The sequence below is a fragment of the Lolium perenne genome, chromosome 5 (assembly GCF_019359855.2).
Source record: "Lolium perenne isolate Kyuss_39 chromosome 5, Kyuss_2.0, whole genome shotgun sequence".
In the NCBI taxonomy this organism is placed as follows: Eukaryota; Viridiplantae; Streptophyta; class Magnoliopsida; order Poales; family Poaceae; genus Lolium; species Lolium perenne.
Window position 1 is genome coordinate 126,099,533 of NC_067248.2, and position 16,986 is coordinate 126,116,518.

General features: G+C 50.3%; 3 protein-coding genes and 1 non-coding gene across 4 annotated transcripts; all 4 read left to right on the plus strand.

Moving 5' to 3' along the window:
• The first annotated feature begins 8,919 nt into the window (after positions 1 to 8,919).
• TRNAA-AGC (transfer RNA alanine (anticodon AGC)) lies at positions 8,920 to 8,992 on the plus strand. Its single transcript has one exon. It is a non-coding gene; the product is annotated as a tRNA-Ala (tRNA).
• Positions 8,993 to 9,275: 283 nt separating this feature from the next.
• On the plus strand, positions 9,276 to 12,470 carry LOC127299845 (uncharacterized). The gene is made up of 2 exons (XM_051329884.2): positions 9,276 to 9,858; positions 11,749 to 12,470. Exons 1-2 carry the CDS (start codon positions 9,536 to 9,538, stop codon positions 12,146 to 12,148), a joined length of 723 nt encoding a protein of 240 aa, XP_051185844.1. The 5' UTR covers positions 9,276 to 9,535; the 3' UTR covers positions 12,149 to 12,470.
• Positions 12,471 to 13,075: 605 nt separating this feature from the next.
• On the plus strand, positions 13,076 to 13,969 carry LOC127299846 (stress-response A/B barrel domain-containing protein At5g22580). Its single transcript, XM_051329885.2, has 2 exons — positions 13,076 to 13,274; positions 13,502 to 13,969. Exons 1-2 carry the CDS (start codon positions 13,159 to 13,161, stop codon positions 13,710 to 13,712), a joined length of 327 nt encoding a protein of 108 aa, XP_051185845.1. The 5' UTR covers positions 13,076 to 13,158; the 3' UTR covers positions 13,713 to 13,969.
• Positions 13,970 to 15,541: 1,572 nt separating this feature from the next.
• On the plus strand, positions 15,542 to 16,457 carry LOC127299847 (stress-response A/B barrel domain-containing protein At5g22580-like). Its single transcript, XM_051329886.2, has 2 exons — positions 15,542 to 15,837; positions 16,113 to 16,457. Exons 1-2 carry the CDS (start codon positions 15,719 to 15,721, stop codon positions 16,318 to 16,320), a joined length of 327 nt encoding a protein of 108 aa, XP_051185846.1. The 5' UTR covers positions 15,542 to 15,718; the 3' UTR covers positions 16,321 to 16,457.
• The last annotated feature ends 529 nt before the right edge of the window (positions 16,458 to 16,986 follow it).

Consider the following 16,986-nt stretch of genomic DNA (forward strand, 5'->3'; position numbering starts at 1 on the left):
CAGAGCACACTTGCTCAACTAACTCAGTTGCTTCCGGTGTATGAAGCCATGAAATCAGGATCCTCACTCCTGCTGCTCTTCTTTTGATCCTCCCGCGGCTTCCTCTTGCCCTGCAGGTTATCAACATAAACATTTTGTTCCGCTGCCGCTGCTGCTCCCCGCTCCAGGTCCAGTAGCTGTTCGATCCGGCCACGCACATATGCATTCAACGCAGGGCATCTTCCGACGTGGATCGACTTTGTTCCGGTCAGATGGTCACGAAACCTGGTGAGATCCATCTTGGAAGGACTTAGAGCATCTCCAGTCGCGTCCCTCAAAGGGATTAGGGGCGCGCCGGACCCAAAGCCCATTTTTGTCCGGCGCGGCCCGATACGGTGTCCGGCGCCCCGAGCCCGTCCCCGTTCCACAGGGGACGCTCCGGGGACGCCGGACACAACGAAAAGCGAGGCGGGCTCCCACATGTCGGCGACTATTTGCATAAACCGTTGGTTCGCGCCTCTTTTCTCGTCGCTCCTTCCTTCCCGCGCCTCCCACCCCACCGCCGCTGGATTTCCCGGCCGTTTGGGCGTCGATCTCGCCGAGAGTCGGCACCGTTGTCGCGTCGGGGCTCCCGCCGGCCGTGCCGCCGCGTCGTTTGCCGGCCGTCGCCGCCGCGTCCCGTAACGCGCCGTCAAATCCGCCCCACCTCCGCGCACGTAAGGTGCTCGACGACTTGCCGTAGGCGCGATTGGCCGCTGTTTGTTGCGTCGTACGCCTCGGCGTAATTTTAACCATTGATTTTGCTTTAGCCATGGACTGACGATGAGATGGTTGCCTGGCCGCCGGAGGACGAGCAAGCGTTCGACGACGACCTGCGGGAGCATTTGCTGATCATCGCGTCCCTCCAGGACATGCTTGACGCTGAGGCGGAGAAGAGGAAGAGGCCGCGCCGCGGAGGATCAAGGCCGGGAAGAAGGAAGTCGAAGCCCCGGCAGAGGATGGAGGGGCATGCCATGCTGCACAACGACTACTTCGCCGACGGGGCAACACATGCCGACAATCCTCGCAAACATTTTTATTCATATGCTACATTTGATATAAATGGTTTATGTGTTAAAAAAAATTATTTTAAATGTTTGGGGGCGACGTTTGGGGGACGCGGCTGGGGAGCGACGTCCCCCAAACGCGGCACGAACAAAACGCGTCCCCCAAACGCTCAATCCGGCGCGGTTTGGGGGACGCTTTGGGGGACGCGGCTGGAGATGCTCTTATGGCACGCTAGGCAGCGGCAGCCATTGCCATTCTTCTCACCCAGCTCCCACAGTATGCTCCTTGTCCTTGAGGCACCCCCGACCTTTGGCCTGCAAACGCCCCGACTTGTCATCAATACTGAGACCCCCCCCCCCCCCCCAAGAGCATCTCCATCCGGGTCGGCGCGTCGGACAAAAAATCGTTACCAGCCGCACGTCCCAAAAACCCTTTTTATTCGGCGTGACCCAATACGGTGTCCGGCGGCCCGAGCCCGTCCTCGCTACACAGGGGACGCTTCGGACACACCGGACACAACGAAATGAGAGGCGAGGAGACGCGAGCCCGACGCGTCAACGGCTCGGACGCTCAACCGCCGCCTACGTAGCGACGGTGCAGTTGCCGGGAAGGAGAACCGTCGCATTGGCAACCGCGTCGATCGACGCGCGAACCACCAGAATGGAGCGCGAACTCCGCGGAAGAGCAACCGCCGCTCTATTCGATTTCTGCGCCGCCGTTCATCCGCGCTCAATAAGACCCCTACGTAGGCGCTTTCGGATCTACAACCGGCCGCCATTCATCCAAACCTCTCACGATGAGCGACCTCTCTCAGTTTCCATCACACGCCGACAGCGAGGGCAAGCCTCCGGGATGGCGCCATTGGTGGGGCAGAATTGCGACGCCTAGCAGCGGCGATGATTCCCCGCCGCCGCTGGACAGCGCAGAGGAATGGGAGGCCGTGGAGGAGGAGACGGAGGAGGAAGGGTCTGAGGAGGCGACGGCGGCGGCCCGGGCGAAGGCGGAGGCGAAAGCGAAGGACAATGCTAAGGCGAAGGCGCAGCCGGCGAGCACCGTCGACGACGAGGAGGACACAAGTTCCTCTGATGCGTCGACCGACACCGCCTCTTCGGAAGAGGTGACTCAGCAGGAAGCGCCACCGTGAGGACGATGAGACGGGGCCATCAAAGAAGAAGTAGTAGTTTAAAAAAATTATATGTAATTTTTTTATATTTTTTCTAAGTTTTTATATGCAATTTGTTTATGTTGCACCGCTTTGAATATTAGTATAGCAATATTAGTACAAAATTTTCTTCTATCTATTAAAATAAAAATACAGTGTTTTAAAATTTTGGGGGCACGTTTGGGAGATGCGGCTGTGGAGCGATGTCCCCTTAGCGCGGCACGAAGGAAACACCTCCTCCAAACGATAAATCCGGCACCCTTTAGGGGCCACTTTGGGGGACGCGACTGGAGATGCTCTTACATGTAGTTGGGGAAGTAGAGCCGCAGGTAATCTCGAACAATTTGGCGTGTAGCCACCCTCCCTTCCTCAGCATCACCTCTATCACCTCTATGTCGCAAAGAAGGAGAGTATGGTTGGATATTAGGGGTGAGCAACAATGCAGAAGATTAAAACAGTGCAATTCACAAATGTATATCTATATTTATCTACTAGAGATATCTATTAGAGTATTTGTTAGACACATTCAACATAGAACACTATATTATATTATTAATATGCATATAAAGATAGTTACATAGACCCAAACACACACAAAGACATTGTATAATATGAAGGTTCCACGTATTATATTTAGATTAATGTTATGTTTTTGAGAGACATATAATGGAAGGTTTACTAAAATGTCTCAAAAATAGAATTTTTTTTATTATCCACGTAGAACTAATTCAACAAGCGACATTAAGGATAAACATTTGAATTGTATAACCATATTAAGAAATAATAATTATGACAACAAGTAGTTGAAATTAGTGGATGATCCATAAAAGTAAAAGTATTTAGTATACGGAAGTTAACATTTCTTAAGTAGATATAACTACTTATTAACATGAATGCAATAATTTGCAGTGTTCTAGATATAGATAAATCCATTTCGAAAAAAAAGATATAGATAAATGCACAATGCATACATTAGTATTCCACAATTACACAATAATGGCTTTTCAAAAATTACGTGCATTAATACTAGAGGAAATAGACTACTCCCTCCGTCCCAGTTCACAGGGCTCACATGAATTTGCATCGCGACCAAGGTAACATTTGATTGGACGGTAAAACTCTTCTTATCACTTGTATCTCTCCAATCAAATGTACTCGCTAATTAATAGGAATGTTAACAGACTCAGCATGCGCTCAGCCCCACATCAAAACCCGTTCAGTTTCCCACCCCGCTTCCATGCAGTGGTTGTTTCAGGGCTTAAAACGGGAGAAAGAAAAGGTAGAGAGTAATTAGAGGGGTTACTAGTACTTACTTCTAATTAAATGCATGCAGGTCTTGTTGGGGAAGGTATTATGGGACAAATGTTTTTTCAGATTAGGCCCTGTGAACCGGAACGGAGGGAGTACTAAACATAGATGTCTATAATCCAACTTACGTTGGGTTATTTGCTGACCCAGCCCCCGATGTTTGCTCGGTAGTAATCATTGGTAGCTTCGAGCTCTTCAGATAGCCTAAGATCGATGTAGCGTTTCCTTGTGATGACCAGGACAAACTCCGGGTGCGCTTGACATATGTCCCCGGGTGGTGCGTCTTCGACTGCACTCTCAGCATAGTTTCGTTCTACCATACCTGCAGGGGCGAAGCTAGAAAGTTTACGGATTGGGCTCATGGCTATCAAATTACTGGGTCAAGGCAAATGATGATAAACTGCAAGCTGAAACCAATGTCTACATGCTATATTTGCCCCGCATACCTATAAGAGCATCTCCAGTCGCGTCCCCCAAACCGTCCCCCAAAGGGATTTGGGGCGCGCCGGACAGAAAATGCGTTCCAGCCGCGTCCCCCAAATCCCTTTTTTGTCCGGCGCGCCCCTATACGGTGTCCGGCGCCCCGAGCCCGTCCCCGTCCCACAGGGGACGCTCCGGGGACGCCGGACACAACGAAAAGCGAGGCGGGGAGTGGCAGGGCCGACCCGTCAGCGGCACAATTAATTTAAACCTAACCGTCGCCTACCTCGCGACGGAAGTTATTGGCGCGCAGCGACGGTGCAGTTCCCGCAGAGGGCGCAGCGACGCGTCCCGTCGTGCCTAGCTCTGCGTGCCGGCGTTAATGAGCGCCACCGCTCCTCCGCCTCCCTCCGGCCTATAAAAAGGGGCGCCTCTCATCGTCCCTCTCACACACAAACCCTAGCGCCTCTCTCCCAAACCCTAGCCGCCACCATCTCTCAACAAGACTCGACGCTATGTCTGGTAGAGGCGGAGGCCGACCTCGCGGCCGCGGCCGTAGTCGTGGTCGTGGTCGTGGCCGCGGCATAGCTGAACGCTCGCCGTCGCCTTCCACGCCGCCGGCTTCATCATCGTCGGAGATGGACGTGGAGCCGGCCAGCCAGTTCGAGTTCGTCCTCGTCCTCAAGGGCGACCCGCGCGGCATCCAGAGGCTGCCGGACTCCTTCGCCGACTACGTCGCCGGCGACGATCGCCCGCGCACGATGCATCTGCGGGAGGCTGCGTGCGGCTACTACCGGTGGATCGTCGACGTGATCTACGACGCGCGCGGCAAGATGTACCTCAACATCGGCTGGGAGAAGTTCGCGCGGCACCACAGCCTCCAAGCCGGCTTCATCCTCCTGTTCTCCTACTTCGGCGACAGGGACATGAGCGTCAAGGTCTTCGACGAGATGCGGTGCCGCCGGGACTACCACGGCGACAGCACCGACGAGGAGGACGACTAGTGTTGTTTCTTCGCAGCGAATACGTGCACGGAGGTCTCTGTCTGTTCTTCCTCGGTAGAACCAACAAGGGCACCGTCACCAGCTGGATTTTCCAGTTTAGGTGACTGGGTGTGCCCTCGAGTGTTCTTTCTTAGCAGCGAACACAGGAAACCTTCGATGCACGGCCTAGTTAGGTTTAATTTCTTTGCAAAATTTTATATTTGTGTCAACGACGGTTCAAACTATGTATTAGTTTGTGGAAAACCACGTTCCCAATTATGTTTTCGTGTAAACCACGTTCCAAATTATGTATTAGTTTGTGGAAATTGAAATAAAAAAGCCAAAAAAAAGTATTTTAAATGTTTGAGGGAGGCGTTTGGGGGACGCGGCTGGGGAGCGACGTCCCCCAAAGGCGGCACGAACAAAACACGTCCCCCAAACGCTCAATCCGGCGCGGTTTGGGGGACGCTTTGGGGGACGCGGCTGGAGATGCTCTAAGGTACCACATAAGGCCTTCTCAGTCACCATTGAGATACATCTCCAGGCCATGCAAAAAATTCATTTGACGACAAAGTTGCAATATATATGCATCAACTTTCAGCAGTGAATTGCTTCAACCGAATGACAATTTGGAACGGAAGAAATAACATAAACGGAATTCATGTAATGCAAGATAATAACCTGCTCATTCGTCGTACATGTCTATTTTATCTGTAACAAAAAAGAAAGTTGGGGCCACGCAAGCAAGGTTCACTTTAAAGATCTGCGGGCTGCCCTAGGGGTTGCATCACCTCAGACAGTCACGACTGTTCTTCCTCTGCTGACAAGAATCTGGAAGAACACAAACGAGTGCTTATCTTGTTTACAACTGTTGGAATGCAATCCACCGCCAGTTTTCAACCAAAGCAAGAACTAAATACGTTTTTTTTAGGGAATACGACACTTTATTGATCATACCACCGGATGCAATCCGGAGCAAAGTTTCTGAAAACAGAAAAAACAAAGCGTTCCACAGGCTCGCCTGGGTAAGCTTCCGCAGGCTTCGGCCCAAAGAAAGTGCCACCCGAACCTGCATGGAGGCGTTGCAAGTGCACGCAAACGAATCATCATTCATCAAGCAACGCACATCTCCAAGATCGATCAGGGTGCGACAATAAATCAATATCTATGCCTTCGAGACACATCGATCATCAAGCAGCGAACTCCTAGATTGATTAGGGACAGGGTGGGACAAGAAATCTAAAATTGGGCTAACATCGATCATCAAGCAGGCCAGAACTTTTTTCGATAAAGGGAATATATTAATATCGAGAGATACCAATTACACCCAGCCTCTGCTACAACGCACCACCCTAATGGCACTACGGATGCACACAGCCAAAAAAAGAAAAGAAAACTAAGAAACAAAAGTCCCGCTACAGTATCACGGATCTAACAACAGCAATACATCCACCACCATGACAACACCTGAATTGCAGACTCTCCAAAAAACGACGTCTCCAAGAAGGGAACAGTGCTCCAACACCGTCGTCGCCCGATCAAAGATCTTAGGTTTTCACCCTGAAGATAGTCCCCACTCTCAAAACAATGCCTCCACCAAGGTCACTGCCAGGCACAACCAGTTAAGGCCAGACCTTAGATTTTCACCCTGAAAGGTAGGACTATGCGCTTCACATGTGTTGTCGCCCCCACTTTCATACCGCTGCTGTGAAGTCCGGACACCAAGCAAGCCCCTCAACAGCGCAGAGACTTGAACCTCCCTTAGCTAGTCCTCCCCTCCGGCCTTCATGAAATTCTCTTCTTCCGACTTTCATCATGGATCCATAGTCACTTGATGTCAACACAGAAAAAGAGCTTCGCGCCGCTCCCTCCAGAACCAAACGGTCGGTATAAACGCATGGGTGCGCACGACCGAATACCTCTGATCCAGCAAACTCCAGGCAAAGCACTGTTACATTCGCCGGCGGAGCCTTCCGGAACTCAACCCTCTGGCCAGATCACGAGTCCAGGCCTCCGGGAGGTCCTCCTCTTCACGCAAGAGAGGCCCTAGGACCGCCGCCTTTATTCAGGCCGGACCCCCACGTCGGCGACCATCCCGGGCTGGCCAACCCAACCCTCCACCGGCGACACCATCGCCGGCTTCCATGCACCTCCATCTCACCGCCGGCTGGCGATGATAGATCAAAAATCCACCACCACCAACCGCAGGCCGACCCTCTCCGGCGAAGAAGAGGCCACCTCATCCGTCAAACCCAAGGCTGCTGCCCCGGGCGCCCTCGTGTCGCGGAAGATGCCCGAGATCGCCTCCACACACCAACGAGAGGCGGGGGTGGATGGCATGGCGCAGACCGAAGGTCTGGCCGCCGCCCACCACCAACCCCTGCCGGAGTGCTGCAGGAAGCCGACGAGAAGAGGGAGACCGCAGCGCCGCCCATCCCACCCGCGCCGACCGGTCCACCAGGGGACAGCCGACGGGAGGAGGGCCGCCGCCGCCATCGCCCATCCCACGCGCGTCTGCTCCGCCAAGCATCGAGGAGGTGGGGATCCGGCCGCCGATCTGCACGCGGCGACGAGGAAGGGCCCCCGCCGCCGCCACGCCCCGAGGGACTTTGCCCCCGGCGGCGCTACCGGCGGCGGCGGCGGAGGGCGGGGTGCGGGAGGGTTAGGGTTGGGGGTCTCCACTGGCACCCCCGATAGCAGCCCCGAGAGCGATTTGGAGGCCGGGCTCTAGAGTCTAGACGTCGATCTTGTGAAAAAGAAAAATCTAGGTTTTGATTATCTATGGGAAAGACCTACAGAGATTTGTGTCTGTCGGCTGCCGTCCTAATTAATCAGCAGGCTAGAACTGGAAGATCGACCAGGGATTCGACAACAAATCAAAATATGCGCCTTCGAAGAGACACCTAACGTCAATCTATGGTAACGAAGCAGATACCGTAGAGGGGCGTAGGCGTTGTGAGAGTGGTGGCGGCGGTACGGCGCCATGTCCGCAGCGGGCGAGCAATGTTGCTGGAAGCTGACCAAGCCGACTATGCGAGGAACCAATTTTTTTTTTTTTTTTGAAAAACACATTACGAACGCACGAAGTCACTACATGCGCCGCTATCGAGGGGAATATTCCACCTTTATGAGACACACATATGTTAAATTTGGGGTTTGAACTCTAGTGGGTTGGGGGTAGGACCACCCTCCTAACCATCCAACCTCAGGTTAGTTCTCCAATAATTTAGATTATATGGAACATATATATTATAAAAAATGAAACGTAAAAAGAACCCTGCTTAAACAAAGAAAACATAATGTACAAATTAAGGGAAAAATGAACACAAAACAGAAATAATATGAATAAGAAGAAGAAAAAATAAGAAAGGAAAAAAAGAAAAACATGGTACAGGAAGGTCTGTGGCGATGCAAGGACAAGCTATTTTGGCCTTTCAGGCAGGAACCAAGACACGAAAAGCAGTCACGCCTACAAGTTTCGACCCAGCTGGCCCATAGAATCGCTCCGGTGGTACCGCAAATTGCTCGACGCGCATCCCACTATAAGCGGAACCAATATTTTAGATTATATATGGAACATATGTTATAAAACAATGAAATGAAAAAAGAAACCCAGCCTAAAGTAAAAAATAAAAAATATATAGAAATTAAGGAAAAAATGAACAGAAAACAGAAATAACGTGAAGAAGAAGAAGAAAGAAGAAAAGGGAAAAAAAAAAACGGGTAGAGGAAGGTCTCTTGGCGATGCAACGATATAATCTATTTTGGGCTTTCAGGCAGGAACCAAGATACGGAAAGCAGTCACGCCTACAGGTTTCGAGCCAGCTAGCCCATCCCGCCTGAGCGATTCTGCGGTAAGAATCGCTCAGAGCAATTTCTGTTTCCGCCATGGGCTTCATCTGCTCCAGGCTCGTGGCTTGGGCTTGCGCTAGGCCTCGACAAGGGACTTAGGGACGAGGCAATTTCGCGAATGAGTCTAAAAGTGAACAAATAAAGATCGAACTTAATTTGCCCAACAGAGGGGATGTAGCTCAGATGGTAGAGCGCTCGCTTAGCATGCGAGAGGCACGGGGATCGATACCCCGCATCTCCACTAATTTGTCTTTTTGTCCCATAATACTTTGTCTTTCTGCCCATCCCTCTCAACTTTTGCTTTTTGCTCGCTGACCCGCTGCGTGGCCTGAAACCTCACGCCTCGTCTCTCTTCCCCTACCCCTACCCTGCTGCATATTCACGGTATCTTTCCTCCACCCGTCGCTTGCGAATCCATCCACCATTCGTACTATCCATCTGCTGCTGCCGCTGCCGTAGTGCGCGTTCAAGGCCACCGATCGCCGAGCGGCGGTTGCCGTCCCATTTCCACCACCACCACCGCATCCCATTCCCCTTCCGGATAGGTAGATAGATACACAGATAAAAATCAGTCCACGCGACACGCAACAAAATGCGAGCGCAACGCGACCCCAACCCAACGGCGTGAGTGCGCAGCACACGCAGATCCCATTTAACTCTCAACTCTCCCTGCACCGCCCCACACACACAGACAGACACAGAGCGGTGGGAGGCGGCGGCCGCGCTCCAGTCCACTCGCACTCCCACCACCGCCCCCACCACCGCCCGCCGCCGGCCGCGCGAGATGGCCTCGGGGGCGTCGACCAGCATGGTGCTGACGCTGCTGGGCTTCTGCGTCAGCGTCCTCTTCATCGTCTTCGTCTGCACCAGGCTCGTCTGCGCGCTCGTGCGCCGCCGCCGCCGACGCCGCCGCGCCTCGCCCATGCCGCCCGGCTTCCCGCCCCTCGCCGCCAACTACTTCTTCGCCGTCCAGGTCGACCACCTCGGGGCCGCGGGGCCCGCCGCGGGGGGGCTCGACCCCGCCGCCGTCGCCGCCTTCCCCACCCGCGCCTTCTCCGCCGCATGCGGCTCACCCACCTCCTCCAACGCCTCCGACGCCGCACCACAGTAAGCGCTCCTCGATCCGCCCCCTCCCCCTACTCCCCGCCACCGATCGCGAATTCGTTGCCGCAGGCATGCCGATCGGAGATTCACACAACCCGGTCCTTGCGTCGCGTGCAGTCCAAACTTCGAATCACCGTGTAGCGCAAACTAGCGTGCGGTCGACCTGACGATTCCATTTAGGAGTTGCTTTTTCCCGTAGATTTAGTTAGTATATACCCATCCTATTCAGTGGATTACGCTTTCAGTGGGACTGTGGGGCTCGATCGCGCGAGTTCTAACTAACTAATTAGGTCACTTGGTTGGGGCAACCCAACGCTGCGATTACCCTACTAGGAGCCTCTAGTTGCGAGGGAGCACTCAGATCAGCCATTATTATTATTGTATACGGCGAAGATTACAAGTTAAGTGCCGTATGATGTGTCATTGTCACTAATATCTAGCCACGATACCTTGGACAGTAGTGCTCCGAGAATCGGATACTCATTCTCATACATGGGAAATTCTCTTTGTCCACTGTTCTAGGTATAATTCTGGGGCCGGGACTGCAAAAATTCTTTTGTCAAGTGTTCTAGGTATAATTCTAGGCTAATGACGTAGTTTAGAATAAACTTTCCTATGAATATCTTTGCTTGTCCCACGTCATGCGCTACAATGACTTCTGATCTTGCACTCATTTAAGGATTTTTAATAGCTATCATTTTAAAGGGAGAGAAACTAACTGAGCTTTACTCATATTGCCTAGAAGGTTAGTATCGTAGGCCTTTGCCCAGCATTTCACGCACTGTCCTTGGCAAGTGCGTGCTTGCTTTTGATCAGTTATCAGTGTGGGCATTTGATTATTTCAATGTGTAACCACAAGATGAGTGCTACTGAATAATCTTCAAGTAGCAATTCCACACTGTGAGATCGATCCTTGTTAGTACTAGTTTAGCTGTCCTTGATGGTGTTTATAGATTCTTTTGAGTACCAAAGAAAATGCCCTTGAGGATGCAGGTGCCTAAGATAATTGTGACCCTTTTAGTACCAAAATATTTATTACTGTGCTTTGCTGGAGATTGACTATTGAACCATGGTCCCTGAGCTTTCATTATCGTTGAACAGCTGACTGGAATACAGATATTGAGCTGCTCCTGAATAAGAACACATCTGACTGGAATGCAGATATTGAAGTGCTCCTGAATAAGATTACATCTGACTGGAATACAAATATTGAACTGCTCCTCAATAAGATCACATCTGACTGAATACAAATATTGAACTGCTCCTGAATAAGATCACACCTGATATTGAACTGCTCCTGAATAAGATCACACCTGACTGCAATACATATATTGAACTACTCCTGAATAAGATCGTAATGAAGAGTAAGTGGGGACTGCATTTAAGTAGATTGACTAATCAAGTGTGCTAATGAGAGGGAAGCAGGGACTGCCTTGGTGGTGTGATGTAATTGACTGCTACTACCTCTGATCGGAATTAATTCCGAACGGAGGGAGTAGTTGAACAAATCCTTGGCTAGATGCATAGCATTTATTGAATTTTGCTTGCACTTTGTGTTTAGTATCATGAAACATGCCTTCACAATTAGACATCCTACAAACAAAATATTCTGTCCAGTTTCCCAGCTAAGCACCTATTTTTATCTACACATTACAAGTACATCAATTTTAAGGCCTGTCCATTGAACTCTACTGCTCTGCTGCTGTATTTTCCTATATGCAACCAAGTTCGATTGATACTCTTTGTGGAAGAAAACGCAGTTTTTCATTCTGAGGCGTAGTACTATATCTTACAGATGCATGCGACTAATATGATATGTTCTTGATTTCTGATCTGTTTTGTGTTCGTTACACCAAAACCTAGACTCTGAACTGATCGTGTCTTCATTCCCAGGTGTGTCGTCTGCCTTGCAGAATACGAAGATAAAGATGTGCTCCTCACACTCCCTTACTGTGGCCACAATTTTCATATGGCCTGCATAGATGCTTGGCTAAAGCAGCACTCAACATGCCCAGTCTGCAGAATTTCACTGTCTGACTATACTGATAGCAAGCACACGGTGCCCCCTTTACCAAGTGCAGTGATGATACCTCCTTATTCGCCTGAAGCATCAATAAGTGATCCATGCCACTGCCTGTTTGTCGGCACGGGCCATTCGCCAAGGCCATCAGAGGTTCTTCGAAACGAACCCGACCAGGCGAATCAGACAGTGCCTGGTCCATCCCTGGACGGGCCAAACAACTTGACACTGTCTGAGGTTACCACTCCTGGGGAAATAACAACCAAACAGTAAAATAGCACATGGAGAGTCCCTATATTCTCAAGAGGTCGTGATCAGCCCAGCTAAGACCCTCCAAGCAGCTGCTTGGAGCTTATGTGCAGCCTGATGCACCGTACGGGTAGCAGCCTGTAAACTTAGAAACATCCGCGCATGTGGATGGATGGAAGTCTGTCTCTCTGTTATAGGTTAGTTTTCGCGGGGTTCGATGTAAATATGAGAAATCGTATGGGTTTCTTGTTGAAAGCCACATTTATTTGATAATCATACTCAAAACAGGCCATTGTATCCAATAGCTTATCCCATCTATGGTAGCCCACTGAGAATTTTTGTACTAGCATATCATGTCATCTGCCGGAAGTACCTGTTGCACTCATGCATCCATGTGAGAATTCTTCCTGGGCAGCATCAAAAAATCAGTGTCATAAATCTTCCGTAACAGCATTATGTTGAGTCAGGGTCAGTTATTTGAAGTCACCGGGGCAAGTGACCCAGTCGGCCAGTCTAAGGTTAACTGATCAAGGATGATCAGATCTACACTCATAGAACCGGAATTAGTACAATGCTGCATAATTGAGATCCAAAATTCAAGATCACAAGATCTAAGTCCAGAATGATGATGCTTCTTGGGAGAGCACACATCCTTATGGGCCCCACATGCTGACTCCGGTCGAGCTGCTAGATCTAACAGTGTGCTGAAGACCAGCAGGAGTGGCATGGTTTGCAAGTGAAGTGCCAGGCCAAAAAAAAAAACTACTTACAGTTAATGATTACTGTGCTTGGAATAATTCAATTCAATCAAGTGTACTGCCAAGCAAAAAAAAAAGTCATTTTTGTGGGAAGAAAAAAAAAAGCCTGTTTGCAGTGAGTGATTCCTGTCGGTGGTGGTGGCCCTGACCGGAGTAGATCAAAGCTCTCATCACCGTCCTTAAAATGTCAGCACCGTGGCGTGATAATTCGCATCCTCTGCAAAGCCACTGGAGGAGAAACCTTAGCTTAGCTTGCCACTCCTGTAGGGTTCAACCATGGAGTTCAAGCACCTGTGCCTGGTGAGGTTCAAGGAGGGCGTCGTGGTGGAGGACATCATCCAGGAGCTCAGCAAGCTCGCCGCAGAGCTGGACATGATCAAGTTCTTCGGGTGGTAATATGCATCGTCCATCGCTCCTTAACTTTTGTGTTTGCTTTGTGCTGGAAAATGAAGATGCCAGCCTTTATCTGCTAGAGTACACTTCTTCTAAAGAACCTTAAAGTTAAAACCAGTGACCAAAAATATGAAATAACTTTAGAGTTCAAGCCAGCAAATACAGACTAGGCATCATCATCATCTTATCCACCAATGGTTCTTCAGATTTGTTCTATCGCTCGCAGGGGAAAAGACGTTCTGAACCAGGACGCGCTGACACAGGGCTTCACCCACGTCTTCTCCTTGTGCTTCGACAGCGCCGAGGACCTGGCGGCGTACATGGGTCACGAGAAGCACGGCGCGTTCGCCGCCACATTCATGGCCGCGATCGACAAGGTCATCGTCATGGACTTCCCCTTCGTCGTTGCCAAGCCGGCGCCACAGCCTGAGGCTTGATTCACCCCCACCATCTGTTAGCGATAAGCATTTGCCATTGCCAACCACTGTAAGGTGCCTTTTCAGGTAATAGCCACCATCTATCTGCCGCTGTGATGTACTGCACCGGTGTACCTAAGCCTCCTATTTTTCCTTTCTTCCTCTGCTTCTTGGTGTTGCCTCTAAAGCCTGGGGTGCACCCCAATGCCGTGCATTCCGTTCAAAGCTTGTTTAGTTATCGCCCTTGAATAAGTATACTTTTCGGTGTTCATTACGAATTGATGGATGTCTGTAATGGCTCATCACCCGTGCTTACTGTTATTGCTTGAACATCTAAAACGCTGGCGGGAGCAGGTTTGTCATGAATTTACTAATTAAGTCTCGTGCAAATTTCACGCGCTCGAAGTACAGCACGGAGTTTGGTGCTACATTTTTGTACAACAGTGAGATATCAGTGCTTCCATGTGAAGGCATTTACATTGGCAGTTCAATTGGTGCCCCCTGGGGTGATTGGGCGGTGCTATCTTTCTTGCTTCTCCGTTTTGTGGTTTCCGGATGTTGGATCGATATCTTTCTACTTGTCCTTCATTATTTTCCGAGAATGAAGCTTAGAGCATCTCTACCGACGGCCCTAATAGCGAGCCCAATAGCATCGCGATCCCAATAAAAGCGCCGACGAGCCCCAAATGAATCCTATACTAAGAGATGCATTCGGGCGCGTCGGCGACGCATGCAAGAGAACTCCACGTTGGATTGAGACCAACTTGGGGCATGTGTACTGCCGGCTACAATTTAGGGGTCACCGGTGAAGATGCTCTTACCGAACTAAAATCACGACACTTTTATATTATGGATAGGAGGGAGTAGTTGTTTCCTTAAGAGGAAAAAGATGACAGTAAACAGAATTTGCTTATACAAAAGTAAAATGAAAGTTGAACACGCGCCAAAGAGTGTGTATTGGAAGATCACCAAAACGACGAAAGATGCACGGGCCTGTGGACGCTCTTAGTAAGATTGGTGTCTTGTAGAGACTAGGATTGGACGGTTTAGACAAAGGGGGAAAGTAATGCTCTCGTTTCGGAGTGAAACAAAGGGTGAGTGAGAAGCTGAAAAACTGAAGTTGTCTCGCTCATCCGTCCACGCCAGGATTCATATGCCATAGCATCAGGGCCTGGCGCCATCACCGCGTGGCACACGTGATCAGCGATCTCCATCAAGATTACGTGCCATGTTCTGTCCGCATCTGCTTGGAATCAATGCCTAATTCCTCGTCAGGTCACCTTTGGGCTTTGGTGAGTGACCCTATTGGTCCGATGAGCCTGAAATCCTGAATGTCTGATAAGATGAACTGAACCCGTATAGTATAATGCTAACCAACTCTGATCCAAGATTGAAGATCACAAAGATCATCGAACTCCAGAATGCTGACATGTCCTCTGAAAGCAGATCGTCGGTGGGGCCCGTGTACCGATGCGGATGTCGTCGGATCGGGCACAGCCATGGTTTCATGGTTCAGACTCATGCTGGATCTAAATAGTGTGCTCGATGGAGCGGCAGCATGGTTGGCCTTCACCTCCTGTGCTGGAATGATTCAGTCAAGTGTGCTGCTAAGAAAAGAAAAGGAAAAGGGCCTATCAAGCTTTAGAGCGAGAACTGAGTTCTAGCTCAGTGACAAGGCAAGCGAGTGCGCAGCCAGCTCACCCGGGTTCGAATCCCCATCCACGGTAATTTCGTAGAAGGGACGAATAAACAGGATTATCATCCATCCGCGTCCATCCGCGGAGAGAGTTTCATCCTATCTAACAACGTATAGCCAAGGGAGGGATCATTCCCCAGTTGGTCATCCTTTTCAGAGCGAGTGATTCCTGTTGTCGGTGGTGGCCCTCACCGGCGCAGAGCAGAGCAAAGCTACTCTCCTCCCTATGATTCCTTTAAAACGGCGAGCACCGTGGTATTGATGATCACACTCTCTGCAAAGCCACCGGCCAGAGTGGGAGAAAGGAAGGTAGTGGAGCTGTCTTTCGGCCATGGGCGAGTTCAAGCACCTGTGCGCGGCCAGGTTCAAGGAGGGCGTCGTGGTGGACGACATCATTCGGGAGCTCACCAAGCTCGCCGTGGAGCTCGACGCCGTCAAATTCTTCGGCTGGTAAGCATACATACATGTCATCCTCGTCTTTACATTCCTTATTTTGCGCTGTAAAAAGTTAGCATCACCGGCCAGATTCCATCTTTCCGAGTAAGTTCCAGGGCAGTGCACTTCGATTTATCCAATACATTTCGTCTGAAGAACTTCGAAGCATATAGCATTGACTGAAAACATGGGCCGGCAGCATACAGCAAGAGATCGAGATTGCTTCTCATAATCATCGTTTGTTTGTCGATAGTTCTTCAATGATCACACGGATACCATTGTTCTTGCAGGGGGGAGAACATGCTGGACCAGGAGGCGCTCACGCGCGGCTTCACCCACGTCTTCGTGCTGACCTTCGCCATTGCCGAGGACCTGGCGGCGTGCTTGGGCCACGGGAAACACTGCGCGTTCGGGGCTACGTTCATGGCCGCGGTCGACGATGCCGTCGTCATGGACTTTCCCCTCGTCTTCGTCAAGCCGGCGCTGCCGCCTTGCTGATCCGCCTTTAGTAATAGCAAGGGGATCCCTATCACAAGAATAGATGTGCGGACTGTTGGAAATAATGCATGTATCCATTAGTTTACACATTGTGTGGTGTCTTCTCAGATACTCCAATAAATACCATCTTTTTTAGATTGGCTTTTGCTTCGGTGTCCCCCTTTTCAAACTTTGACCCTCTATGAATGGCTAGGATCTTCCGATGCATCTTCGTGGACTAACTTATCTTTTTAATTTTAGTGGTCGAGAGAAGAAATGGAGGACACCGAAGCACACCTCTTTTAAAATATGATACGAGAAGACCCAGATGGGCTCCCAGTTTCAGTTAAGAAACTGGAGTGTCGGATTATTACATCGTTCTTAGAGCATCTCTAACAGAGCCCGTATATCTTAGAACCGAAAACGTTGAGTTCGGTCTCCCGAACAGTTGAAAAGAGAAGGATTTTGTCACGGCGCAGATCAGAACCGAGCTCGCAAACTGAAAAAGCAAAAATCAAACGTCGCGGGAAAATCAAATGCGCGATTAAACCCAGTTTGCTCCGATGAAAGAGCATGGAGGCCCCATGTGTGGTTTTGGTAATTAATGACAATCCCTATGGACTAATGTTTGCATTGAGTTATATTTGTAAGAGTTGTCCATAGGAAATGCTTCAACCATATGTTGGC

Excerpts from the sequence above, each read along its gene's own strand:
- LOC127299845 (XM_051329884.2), top strand. The coding sequence starts at position 9,536 with ATGGCCTCGGGGGCGTCGACCAGCATGGTGCTGACGCTGCTGGGCTTC. Across the intron at positions 9,859-11,748 it reads GCCTCCGACGCCGCACCACA|GTGTGTCGTCTGCCTTGCAG; the intron begins GTAAGCGCTCCT and ends CTTCATTCCCAG.
- LOC127299846 (XM_051329885.2), top strand. The coding sequence starts at position 13,159 with ATGGAGTTCAAGCACCTGTGCCTGGTGAGGTTCAAGGAGGGCGTCGTG. Across the intron at positions 13,275-13,501 it reads ATGATCAAGTTCTTCGGGTG|GGGAAAAGACGTTCTGAACC; the intron begins GTAATATGCATC and ends TATCGCTCGCAG.
- LOC127299847 (XM_051329886.2), top strand. The coding sequence starts at position 15,719 with ATGGGCGAGTTCAAGCACCTGTGCGCGGCCAGGTTCAAGGAGGGCGTC. Across the intron at positions 15,838-16,112 it reads GCCGTCAAATTCTTCGGCTG|GGGGGAGAACATGCTGGACC; the intron begins GTAAGCATACAT and ends TTGTTCTTGCAG.